The 12,940-nt window shown below is 41.1% G+C and overlaps 1 protein-coding gene across 1 annotated transcript in view; it reads left to right on the top strand.

Annotated features, from left to right (window-relative positions):
- The first annotated feature begins 109 nt into the window (after window positions 1-109).
- The window catches only part of ccnjl (cyclin J-like), a 74,889-nt gene continuing 62,058 nt past the window's right edge, over window positions 110-12,940 (top strand). The window contains exons 1-2 of the mRNA XM_061899766.1: window positions 110-445; window positions 11,248-11,359. Of these exons, the coding sequence (XP_061755750.1) occupies window positions 11,291-11,359 (69 nt within the window). The 5' untranslated portion in view covers window positions 110-445; window positions 11,248-11,290. The remainder of the gene's footprint in view (window positions 446-11,247; window positions 11,360-12,940) is intronic.

Genomic DNA, 12,940 nt, shown 5'->3' with positions numbered 1-12,940 from the left:
TTGAAAAAAAAACAAAAAAAACATGTCTTTGATAGAAAACGTTGGCAAAGCACGGCTGTTGTTGAACAGCCACTTGTAGTCCAATCGCGGACTCGGTAAAAGGACTACAACTCCCAGCTCTTCAAGGACACACACGCCGAGTCAAGCGCACGAGCAGCAGCTGGTGCAGCCGAGCAAGCCACTTTGTTCCAGCCGGGAGAAAAACACCCAGATAAAGTCCAAACAAAGCGGGCGAAACGTGCTGATGCTTGGAGTCGGCGTCAGCGGCGTTTGCGCTGACTGGTTGAAGTTCTCCTAACCGGCTTTTTTTTTTTTTTTTTTTTTTTTTAACCAAAAAAAAAAAAAAAAAAAGGCTTTTTCCCGTCAAAGTTGCGCCGTAGCGGAGTTGTCTCGGTCAGGATGTCGGACTGAGACAAAGAGGTCTGCGGGCATTCCCGTCGCAGCGGTAAGTCGCACGTTTGATAAACTTCACTTTTTACACGTTGTTGTTTCAAACCACAACTCGGCCGTGTTCTAGTCGTGCCGCTTTGTTAGAGAACCACGCCGTGTTTTATTCATTTCTTTAGTCTTTTAGCGCGTTAACTTGTGTAGCTTGTCTTGCTGCTAACATGTTGGAAATAGCTACCAAAAATGTTCGTCACTGCTTTTTAAAACAACATCCTCTACTTAAACTACACATTTAAATTCCCCCAGCACAGGAAATAGCTAAAATATAGTTTTTATAGGAAATAAATACGTACAAAAATTATAGTAAAATGTCACCAATATTTATTCAGCACAACCGAAATCACGGTGGCTGATAAACACAAATGCAACAACTTTTTATTATCCAGCCACCCATTTCTTACCGCTTGTCCCTTTTGGGGCGGCGGGGGGGTGCTTGAGCCTATCTCAGCTGCATACGGGCGGAAGGCGTCGTACACCCTGGACAAGTCGTTACCTCATCACATTGCCAGCACAGATAGACAGACAACATTCACACTCTTGTTATGTTTATTTTTCAAATGTTTTTATTCAATGTCAATCAATCAATGTTTATTTATATAGCCCCAAATCACAAATGTCTCAAAGGACTGCACAAATCATTACGACTACAACATCCTCGGAAGAACCCACAAAAGGGCAAGGAAAACTCACACCCAGTGGGCAGGGAGAATTCACATCCAGTGGGACGCCAGTGACAATGCTGACTATGAGAAACCTTGGAGAGGACCTCAGATGTGGGCAACCCCCCCCCCTCTAGGGGGGGAATTTAAATGTGTAGTTTATTGAACAACAAACATACATTTATAACACACATAAGTCAAATAACTTTCAACATCCAGGAAAGAAAATGCAGATAGTTACTAATGTATATATGTATGTGTGTGTGTGTGTGTGTGTGTATATATATATATATATATATATATATATATATATATATATATATATATATATATATATATATATATATGTGTGTGTGTGTGTGTGTGTGTGTGTGTGTGTGTGGGGGGGGGGGGGGGGGGGAGCGTTCCCGGTTAAATCCCCACCTAGTACCAACCTCATCACAACCGTTGTGTCCTTGAGCAAGACACTTCACCCTTGCTCCTGATGGGTGGTGGTTAGCGCCTTGCATGGCAGCTCCCTCCATCAGTGTGTGAATGCGGAAGTAGTGTCAAAGCACTTTGAGTACCTTGAAGGTAGAAAAGCGCTACACAAGTACAACCCATTTACCAATTATATATATAAAAAGGGCTACCTAAATCACTTCAAATGAGTTTAACAAGGATAGCAATTTAAGGGCTTTTGTATTTTTTTTTTTTTATTGAACAACAAACATACTTTTATAACTCACACATAAGTCAAGGCCCTTTCAACATCACGGAAAGAAATCAAAAAGCAAATGCGGAGAGTAAAAATACTCTCCGCATTTAAAGGACAAAAAGGACTACCTAAATCACTTTAAATGTTTTTAACAAGGATATCAATTCAAGGGGTTTTGTACTATTAATCATTTTCCAAGATCCATCCATCCATTTTCTACTGCTTATTCCCTTTTGGGGTCGCTGGTGCCTATCTCAGCTGCATTCAGGCGGAAGAAGGGGGTTTACACCCTGGACAAGTCGTCCCCTCATCACATTGCCAACACGGATAGACAGACAACATTCACACTCTTTTGTTATGTTTATTTTTTATTGAACAACAAACATACTTGTTTGTTGTTTACCTGTATCTCATCTTTTTTTGTAAGAGGCGCTGGAAGCCGGCAGACCCGTCAGCGATCCTGTTCTGTCTCCCTTTAATGTTTGTCTGATCTTGAATGGGATTGTGCTGAAAATTGTAATTTTCCTGACGGAATAAATAAAGTACTATCTAATCTATCTAATCTAATAACTCACACATAAATCAAGGCACTTTCAACATCAAAGAAAGAAATCCAAAAGCAAATGCGGAGAGTAATAATACTAAAATATATATATATATATATATATATACATATATAAGGACAAAAAAGGCTACCTAAATCACTTTAAATGTTTTTAACAAGGATATCAATTTAAGTGGTTTTGTACTATATCAATCATTTTCCAAGACTCAGCCATCCATTTCTACCGCTTATTCCCTTTTGCGGTCGCGGGGGGCACTGGTGCCTATCTCAGCTGCGTTCAGGCTGAAGAAGAGGGTTTACACCCTGGACAAGTCGTCCCCTCATCACATTGCCAAAACAGATAGACAACATTCACACTCTTTTATTATGTTTATTTTTTATTGAACAACAAACATACTTTTATAACTCACACATAAGCCAAGGCACTTTCAACATCACGGAAAGAAATCAAAAAGCAAATGCGGAGAGTAAAAATACTAAAATATATATAAAAAAGGACAAAAAGGACTACCTAAATCACTTTAAATGTTTTTAACAAGGATATCAATTTAGGGGCTTTTGTACTATTAATCATTTTCCAAGATCCATCAATCCATTTTCTACCGCTTATTCCCTTTTGGGGTCGCGGGGGGGCGCTGGTGCCTATCTCAGCTGCATTCAGGCGGAAGAAGGGGGTTTACACCCTGGACAAGTCGTCCCCTCATCACATTGCCTACACAGATAGACAGACAACTTTCACACTCTTTTGTTATGTTTATTTTTTATTGAACAACAAACATACTTTTATAACCCACACATAAGCCAAGGAACTTTCAACATCACGGAAAGAAATCAAAAAGCAAATGCGGAGAGTAATAATACTAAAATATATATATATATTTTAAAAAAGGACAAAAAGGGCTACCTAAATCACTTTAAATGTTTTTAACAAGGATATCAATTTAAGGGTTTTTGTACTATTAATCATTTTCCAAGATCCATCTATCCATTTTCTACCGCTTATTCCCTTTTGGGGTCGCGGGGGGCGCTGGTGCCTATCTCAGCTGCATCCAGGCGGAAGAAGGGGGTTTACACCCTGGACAAGTCGTTACCTCATCACATTGCCAACACAGATAGACAGACAACATTCACACTCTTTTGTTATATTTATTTTTTATTGAACAACAAACATACTTTTATAACTCACACATAAGTCAAGGCCCTTTCAACATCACGGAAAAAAATCAAAAAGCAAATGCGGAGAGTAATAATACTAAAATATATATATATATTTTTAAAAAAGGACAAAAAGGGCTACCTAAATCACTTTAAATGTTTTTAACAAGGATATCAATTTAAGGGTTTTTGTACTATTAATCATTTTCCAAGATCCATCTATCCATTTTCTACCGCTTATTCCCTTTTGGGGTCGCGGGGGGGCGCTGGTGCCTATCTCAGCTGCATTCAGGCGGAAGAAGGGGGTTTACACCCTGGACAAGTCGTCCCCTCATCACATTGCCAACATGGATAGACAGACAACATTCACACTCTATTTTTTTATTGAACAGCAAACATATATTTATAACTCACACATAAGTCAAGGCACTTTCAACTTCAAGGAAAGAAATCAAAAGCAAATGCAGAGAGTAATACTAAGATTAGATCAGATTAGATTAGATAGTACTTTATTTATTCCTTCAGAAAAATAAAAATTTTCAACACAATCCCATTCAAGAGCCGACAAACATTACAGGGAGACAGAACAGGATCGCTGACGGGTCTGCCAGCTTCCAGCGCCCCTTACAAAAAAGGTGAGATACAGGTAATCAAGTGGTGGGGAATGGGACAAAAAAAATAGATGATTAAAATAAAATAAAATTAAAAAATCGGTGTAAGCCTGGGCCCCTGGAGAGGGGGTCCAGACTGAGGCCAAGGGAAAAAAACAACAACCCATAGCCATAGTACACATCCCTCTCACCTGTGTGTAAGAGGGAAACATCAAAGAACACAAAGGACATGAACGACATTAAAGCAGCCACTTCTACACACAGCTATGAATAAAAACTAAAAGAAACATACACTGTCGTGGCCTCTGTGGTGTTCCACGCCATCGTCCGCTGGGGTGGAGGGAGCATGGCCAGAGACAGGAGCAGACCCAACAAAGCAACCAAGAGAGGCGACTCCACTCTCGGCCGCCAACCAACTCTCGGCCAGTGTCCGGTCCGCGTGGATGAGCGAGGATACGTCCAAGGAGACGGAGGTGTCCGACACCACGAAGCCTCTCCGTCCCGGCGCTCAGTACTAACTCCGCAGCCCTGTCCCCTCATCCGCATCTCCTCCAGTCCCTCCAAACAGACTCCGGTGTGGCACAGACCCAGCAGCTGGTCTCCATGGCCAAAAGGCTCCTGGGAGGCAGATCCAGAAGTCCACAAAAAAGCACCGCAGATGTCACGAAAGTGCCACCCCTTGTCACACAGTCCCAAAGGGTCCCGGACCAAAAGGCAAAAAAATATATATACCGGTGTATATATAATAACACATGAAAACAAGAGGGAAACACAAAAGGATGACACAAGAGCACAGAGCTCCTGCCAACAGCAGCGCCATCTTGGGGAAAAAAAAACATCACGGAAAGAATTCAAAAAGCAAATGCGGAGAGTAATAATGCTTAAATATATATACAGTGGGGCAAAAAAGTATTTAGTCAGCCAGCGATTGTGCAAGTTCTCCCACTTAAAATGATGACAGAGGTCCCTAATTTTCATCATAGGTACACTTCAACTGTGAGAGACAGAATGTGAAAAAAAAAATCCAGGAATTCACATTGTAGGAATTTTAAAGAATTTATTTGTAAATTATGGTGGAAAACAAGTATTTGGTCAACCATTCAAAGCTCTCACTAATGGAAGGAAGTTTTGGCTCAAAATCTCATTCATTCTTTCCTTAACACGGATCAATCATCCTGTCCCATTAGCAGAAAAACAACCCCTAAGCATGATGTTTCCACCCCCATGCTTCACAGTAGGTATGGTGTTCTTGGAATGCAACTCAGTATTCTTCTTCCTCCAAACACGACGAGTTGAATTCATACCAAAAAGTTCTATTTTGGTTTCATCTGACCACATGACATTCTCCCAATCCTCTGCTGTATCATCCATGTATCCATTTTGGTATAAACTCAACTCGTCGTGTTTGGAGGAAGAAGAATACTGAGTTGCATCCCAAGAACACCAGACCTACTGTGAAGCATGGGGGTGGAAACATCATGCTTTGGGGCTGTTTTTCTGCTAAGGGGACAGGACGATTGATCCGTGTTAAGGAAAGAATGAATGGGGCCATGTATCGTGAGATTTTGAGCCAAAACCTCCTTCCATCAGTGAGAGCTTTGAATGGTTGACCAAATACTTGTTTTCCACCACAATTTACAATTAAATTCTTTAAAATTCCTACAATGTGAATTCCTGGATTTTTTTTTTCACATTCTGTCTCTCACAGTTGAAGTGTACCTATGATGAAAATTACAGACCTCTGTCATCATTTTAAGTGGGAGAACTTGCACAATCGCTGGCTGACTAAATACTTCTTTGCCCCACTGTATAAAAAAACAAAAAGGACTACCTAAATCACATTTAATGATTTTAACAAGTATGTTTATTTAAGGGCTTTTGTACCAATAATACTTTTACAAGATTTGATTGAAAATTAGAACCCATTAAGCCAATTAGAAAATGTAGGCCTTGCTTTCATAAATCGACATTTATGCCGATAATATATTGCTTGGAGCGTAATGTTGACAAACATTTCTATGTTAGTCGTTTACAAAAATACCAAATTCAGTCTCTTCTATAGTGAATGGGGACATCTCCACAGCTGTATTTCTCAGCCAATCTCTGATCTCCTCCCAAAACGCATGTACACTCTCACATTCCACATACAAAAGCAACAATTACAAACACAAAAATGCCTTTTTGCTGGTGGTTAAGATGTGCAATTACACCAAAACAATCTTTTCTTGTTTTTCAATCAGCAAGACTGAGATTCCATCCATCCATCCATCCATTTTCTACCGCTTGTCCCTTTTGGGGTCGCGGGGGGGTGCTGGAGCTTATCTCAGCTGCATTCAGACGGAAGGCGGGGTACACCCTGGACAAGTCGTCATCTCATCGCATTGCCAACACAGACATTCACAACTAGATTATGTTTATTTTTCAAATGTTTTTTTTTATTGAACAACAAACACACATTTATAACTCACACATAAGTCAAGGCATAGCTCGGTTGGTAGAGTGGCCGTGTCAGCAACTTGAGGGTTGCAGGTTCGATTCCCGCTTGTGCCATCCTAGTTACTGCCGTTGTGTCCTTGGGCAAGACACTTTACCCACCTGCTCCCAGTGCCACCCACACTGGTTTAAATGTAACTTAGATAATGGGTTTCACTATGTAAAAGCGCTTTGAGTCACTAGAGAAAAGCGCTATATAAATATAATTCACTTCACTAATTCACTTTCAACATCAAGGAAAGAAATCAGAAAGCAAATGCGGAGAGTAATAATACTAAACTATATATATAAAAAAGACAAAAAGGGCTTAAATCTCTTTAAATGTTTTTAAAAAGGATATAAATTTAAGGGCTTTTGTACTATTGTGAATTATTTTCCAAGATCCATCCATCCATTTTCTACCGCTTATTCCCTTTTGGGGTCGCTGGTGCCTATCTCAGCTACAATCGGGCGGAATGCGGCGTACACCCTGGACAAGTCGCCACCTCATCGCAGGACCAACACAGACAACAATCACACTCTTATATCATGTTTATTTTTAAAATGTTTTTTTTTTTCTCATTGAACAACAAACATACATTTATAACCCACACATAAGTCAAGGCACTTTCAAGTTCAAGGAAAGAAATCAGGGAGTATTAAAACTAAAAAATATGAAGAAAAAAGGAGAAAAAGGGATACCTAAATCACTTTAAATGTTTTTAACAAGGATATCAATTTAAGAGATGTCCGATAATGGCTTCTTTTTCGATGTTGTCCAACTCTTAATTATCGATTCCGATATCAACCGATACCGATATATACAGTCGTGGAATTAACACATTATTATGCCTAATTTTGTTCTGGAGAGAAGAATTAGAACTGCCCACATATGTGCAGCCGTCAGTGTGTGACGTCACATGTGGCCCAGTGTTAAAAAAATAGAATGCAAAACCGTGTTCAGAGGAATCCAAAACTGCGTACTAGCTCACGCCCAAAAACATGAAGCCTGTTATTTGAAGCTTGGCATTGCCAAACACAGTGGTTCTCAAATGGGGGTACGTGTACCCCTGGGGGTACTTGAAGGTATGCCAAGGGGTACGTGAGATTTTTTTTTAATATTCTAAAAACAGCAACAATTCAAAGATCCATTGTAAATATATTTATTGAATAATACTTCAACAAAATATGAATGTAAGTTCATAAACTGTGAAAAGAAATACAACAATGCAATATTCAGTGTTGACAGCTAGATTTTTTCTGGACATGTTCCATAAATATCGATGTTAAAGATTTCTTTTTTTGTGAAGAAAATGTTTCACGGTGGAAGAGGGGTTAGTGCGTCTGCCTCACAACACGAAGGTCCTGCAGTCCTGGGTTCAAATCCAGGCTCGGGATCTTTCTGTGTGGAGTTTGCATGTTCTCCCCGTGAATGCGTGGGTTCCCTCCGGGTACTCCGGCTTCCTCCCACTTCCAAAGACATGCACCTGGGGATAGGTTGATTGGCAACACTAAATTGGGCCCTAGTGTGTGAATGTGAGTGTGAATGTTGTCTGTCTATCTATGTTGGCCCTGCGATAAGGTGGCGACTTGTCCAGGGTGTACCCCGCCTTCCGCCCGATTGTAGCTGAGATAGGCGCCAGCGCCCCCCGCGACCCCGTAAGGGAGAAAGCGGTAGAAAATGGATGGATGGATGTTTAGAATTAACTTCATGAATCCAGATGGATCTCTATTACAATCCCCAGAGAGGGAACTTTTAAGTTGATTACTTCTATGTGTAGAAATCTTTATTTATAATTTAATCACTTTTTTTTTTATTTTTCAGCAAGTTTTTAGGTATTTTTATAACTTTTTTTCCAAATAGTTGAAGAAAGACCACTACAAATGAGCAATATTTTGCACTGTTATACAATTTAATAAATCAGAAACTGATAACATAGTGCTGTATTTTACTTCTTTATCTCTTTTTTTCAACCAAAAATGCTTTGCTGTGATTAGGGGGTACTTGAATTAAAAACATGTTCACAGGGGGTACATCACTGAAAAAAGGTTGAGAACAACTGGCCTAACATAACATTGTTAAATCTATAATTCCGAAAAGAGAAAAATCATTATAGGTCTCATTTTAAAGACGGACAGCCCTCAGCCCTACCACGAATTGATTAACGTGGACCCCGACTTAAACAAGTTGAAAAACTTATTGGGGTGTTACCATTTAGTGGTCAATTGTACGGAATATGTACTGAACTGTCAATCTACTAATAAAAGTATCAATCAATCAATCAATCAATCAACCAACCAATCAATCAAAGGTCTGGCTCCTCTGCTAGCCAGGTTAACTTCTGTTAACTTCTGGTATAGCTCGGTTGGTAGAGTGGCCGTGCCAGCAACTTGAGGGTTGCAGGTTCGATTCCCGCTTCTGCCATCCCAGTCACTGCCGTTGTGTCCTTGGGCAAGACACTTTACCCACCTGCTCCCAGTGCCACCCACACTGGTTTAAAAAAATGTAACTTAGATATTGGGTTTCACTATGTAAAGCGCTTTGAGTCACTAGAGAAAAGCGCTATATAAATATAATTCACTTCACTTCACCCAGTGAACTTGCAGATGTTCTCCTACTCAGTTGTCTCAAGGACTTCTGGCTTTCGGTTTTTGGCATTTGTAGCCATTTTATCCTGCAGCATTTATGTAGTTTCTATATTTCTGTCCTGTCTTGACCTGTCACCGCTTGCGATGGTCTCCTGCTGGCCCCACTATGGACTGGACTCTCAGTATTATGTTAGATCCACTATGGACTGGACTCTCACACTATTATGTTAGATCCACTATGGACTGGACTCTCAGTATTATGTTAGATCCACTATGGACTGGACTCTCAGTATTATGTTAGATCCACTATGGACTGGACTCTCACACTATTATGTTAGATCCACTATGGACTGGACTCTCAGTATTATGTTAGATCCACTATGGACTGGACTCTCAGTATTATGTTAGATCCACTATGGACTGGACTCTCACAGTATTATGTTAGATCCACTATGGACTGGACTCTCAGTATTATGTTAGATCCACTATGGACTGGACTCTCAGTATTATGTTAGATCCACTATGGACTGGACTCTCACACTATTATGTTAGATCCACTATGGACTGGACTCTCAGTATTATGTTAGATCCACTATGGACTGGACTCTCAGTATTATGTTAGATCCACTATGGACTGGACTCTCAGTATTATGTTAGATCCACTATGGACTGGACTCTCACACTATTATGTTAGATCCACTATGGACTGGACTCTCAGTATTATGTTAGATCCACTATGGACTGGACTCTCAGTATTATGTTAGATCCACTATGGACTGGACTCTCACACTATTATGTTAGATCCACTATGGACTGGACTCTCAGTATTATGTTAGATCCACTATGGACTGGACTCTCAGTATTATGTTAGATCCACTATGGACTGGACTCTCACTATTATGTTAGATCCACTATGGACTGGACTCTCACACTATTATGTTAGATCCACTATGGACTGGACTCTCTCACTATTATGTTAGATCCACTATGGACTGGACTCTCACAATATTATGTCAGACCCACTCGACGTCCATTGCATCCGGTCTCCCCTAGAGGTAGGGGGTCACCCACATCTGCGGTCCTCTCCAATATTTCTCATAGTCCTTCACATCGACGTCCCACTGGATTGTGAGTTTTTCCTTGCCCTTATGTGGGCTCTGAACCGAGGATGTCATTGTGGGTTGTGCAGCCCTTTGAGACACTTGTGATCCAGGGTTATATAAATAAATAAATAATAAATAAATGGGTTGTACTTGTATAGCGCTTTTCTACCTTCAAGGTACTCAAAGCGCTTTGACACTACTTCCACATTTACCCATTCACACACACATTCACACACTGATGGAGGGAGCTGCCATGCAAGGCGCCAACCAGCACCCATCAGGAGCAAGGGTGAAGTGTCTTGCTCAGGACACAACGAACGTGACGAGGTTGGTACTAGGTGGGATTTGAACCAGGGACCCTCGGGTTGCGCACGGCCACTCTACCACTGCGCCACGCTGTCCCTAAATAAACGATTGATTGATTGATAGGGACGGCGTGGTGCAGTGGGAGTATGGCCGTGCACAACCCGAGGGTCCCTGGTTCAATCCCCACCTAGTACCAACCTCGTCACGTTCGTTGTGTCCAGAGCAACACACTTCACCCTTGCTCCTGATTGGTGCTGGTTAGCGCCTTGCATGGCAGCTCCCTCCATCAGTGTGTGAATGGGTAAATGTGGAAGTAGTGTCAAAGCGCTTTGAGTACCTTGAAGCTAGAAAAGCGCTATACAAGTACAACCCATTTATTTATCATTTATATATTTCTGATTCACAGCATTTCCCCATTACTACTGTTTTATGGCGTTTGTGCAAAATGGCTTGAAAATCAAAAAACAAATGTAAAGTAACCTCAAGATATGCCTAAAATGTACTGGTGAAAAATTCCAAGGTTTTTTTAAAATACCCTTGAGGTTTTCAGTTGTTACCTATAAAGACATAACGCCTGTGAGAAGTACATGTAGGTCTCATAAACCATGTCGGAATAACAAAATCAAACACTTGTGTCTCTCAGGAGGTACAACTCGATTCTGGAAGTCTTCTCTGGATGGGAAAAAATGGAAAGGGAGTTGCAATGGTGGAAAGGACAGCTCGCTGCAGACATCCATCAATCCCTCCGCATCAAGGTAAGTCTGCCGTTCAGGACAGGGCTTACCAGAGAACCGGGGCCGCAACGGGGGAAGGCGATGCTCGGTTGGTAGAGCGGCCGTGCCAGCTACTTAAGGGTTCCATGTTCGATCCCTAGCTTCTGCCATCCTAGTCATGTCCAATGTGCCCTGAAGCAAGGATGGGTCGTGGTTAGGGCATTGCAAGGCAGTTCCCGCCATCAGTCTGTGTGTGAATGGGTGAATGTGGAAATAGTGCGAAAGCGCTTTGAGTACCTCAAAGTGGGGCTGGGCGATATTGGCTTTTATTAATATTGCGATATTTTTATGCCATATCGCGATATATATCTCAATATTTTGCCTTAGCCTTGAATGAACACTTGATGCATATAATATCAGCAGTATGATGATTCTATGTGTCTACATTAAAACATTCTTCTTCATACTGCATTAATATATGCTCCTTTTAAACTTTCATGCAGAGAGGGAAATCACAAATAAGTCAATTGAGCAAAACTGTATTTATTAAATACTCTTCATTCTCTCACGGGTGACTTTTTAAATGAAAGAACAAATTAGTCCCTTTTTGTAGTAACACTTCTTCTGCATACTTTGCATATTGCTGTTGTCTGCTGAATATCTTCCCGCTTGAAGCCAAACCACCGCCAGATGATGGGCCCCCTGCTGTTTTTTGGGGCCCATTACCGTATTTTCCGCGGCTATAAGCCGCCCCGTGTTATAAGCCGCACCTTCAATGAATGGCATATTTAAAAACTTTGTAAACATATAAGCTGCGCCCACGCTGCGCTAAAGGGAATGTCAAAAAAACAGTCAGATAGGTCAGTCCAACTTTAATAATACAAACCAGTGTGCAAATGTGCAATCACAACAATAGTAACACTCAAAATATTGCAGAGCAATAGCAACATCAATAACTCAACTTTGCTCGAACGTTAATGTCACAGCACACAAAATAAACATTTAAAGCTCACCTTCAGAAGTTATTCCTCATCCATAAATCCCTCGAATTCTTCTTCTTCGGTGTCTGAATTAAAAAATTGGGCGAATACGGCATCCAAAATGGCGGGCTCCGTCTCGTCGAAGTCATCAGAGTCAGTGTCGCTGTTGCTGTCCGGCAGTTCCATGAATCCTGCCTTCAGCTATCTTGTTTTTACAATATGCGTGGAAAGTAGCCAGCTTTTCTTGAAAGTCTTTTGGCAGTTGCTGTGAAATAGTAGTCCGTGTGCGGATGGAGAGATTGCGTCTTTTCATGAACCGGAAACACCAAGAAGCACCACCTTTTAAAATCATCTAAGTGAAGTTGGCTTGCTAGCGCTGTTGCTTCCATTGGAATAGTGATGTTGCTGACACTTCTGCTTGCTGCTCTCTGCTCAACTACCCACTGTTCCAGTTTGTCTTCCAACTGTTGCCATCTTGCTTTGTTCCCTCAAACTCTGTTGTCTTCTTTACATGGCGCAGGTCATCTTGTTGCTTCCTCCACCTAAGCACCATTGATTCATTTATGTTCAATTTTTGTAAGGGGCGCTGGAAGCCGGCAGACCCGTCAGCGATCCTGTTCTGTCTCCCTGTAATGTTTGTCTC

Source organism: Nerophis ophidion, linkage group LG05, assembly GCF_033978795.1.
Source record: "Nerophis ophidion isolate RoL-2023_Sa linkage group LG05, RoL_Noph_v1.0, whole genome shotgun sequence".
Classification (NCBI taxonomy): domain Eukaryota; kingdom Metazoa; phylum Chordata; class Actinopteri; order Syngnathiformes; family Syngnathidae; genus Nerophis; species Nerophis ophidion.
The sequence above is the reverse complement of the archived record's forward strand: the minus strand, read 5'-3'. Positions and strand labels throughout refer to the sequence as shown.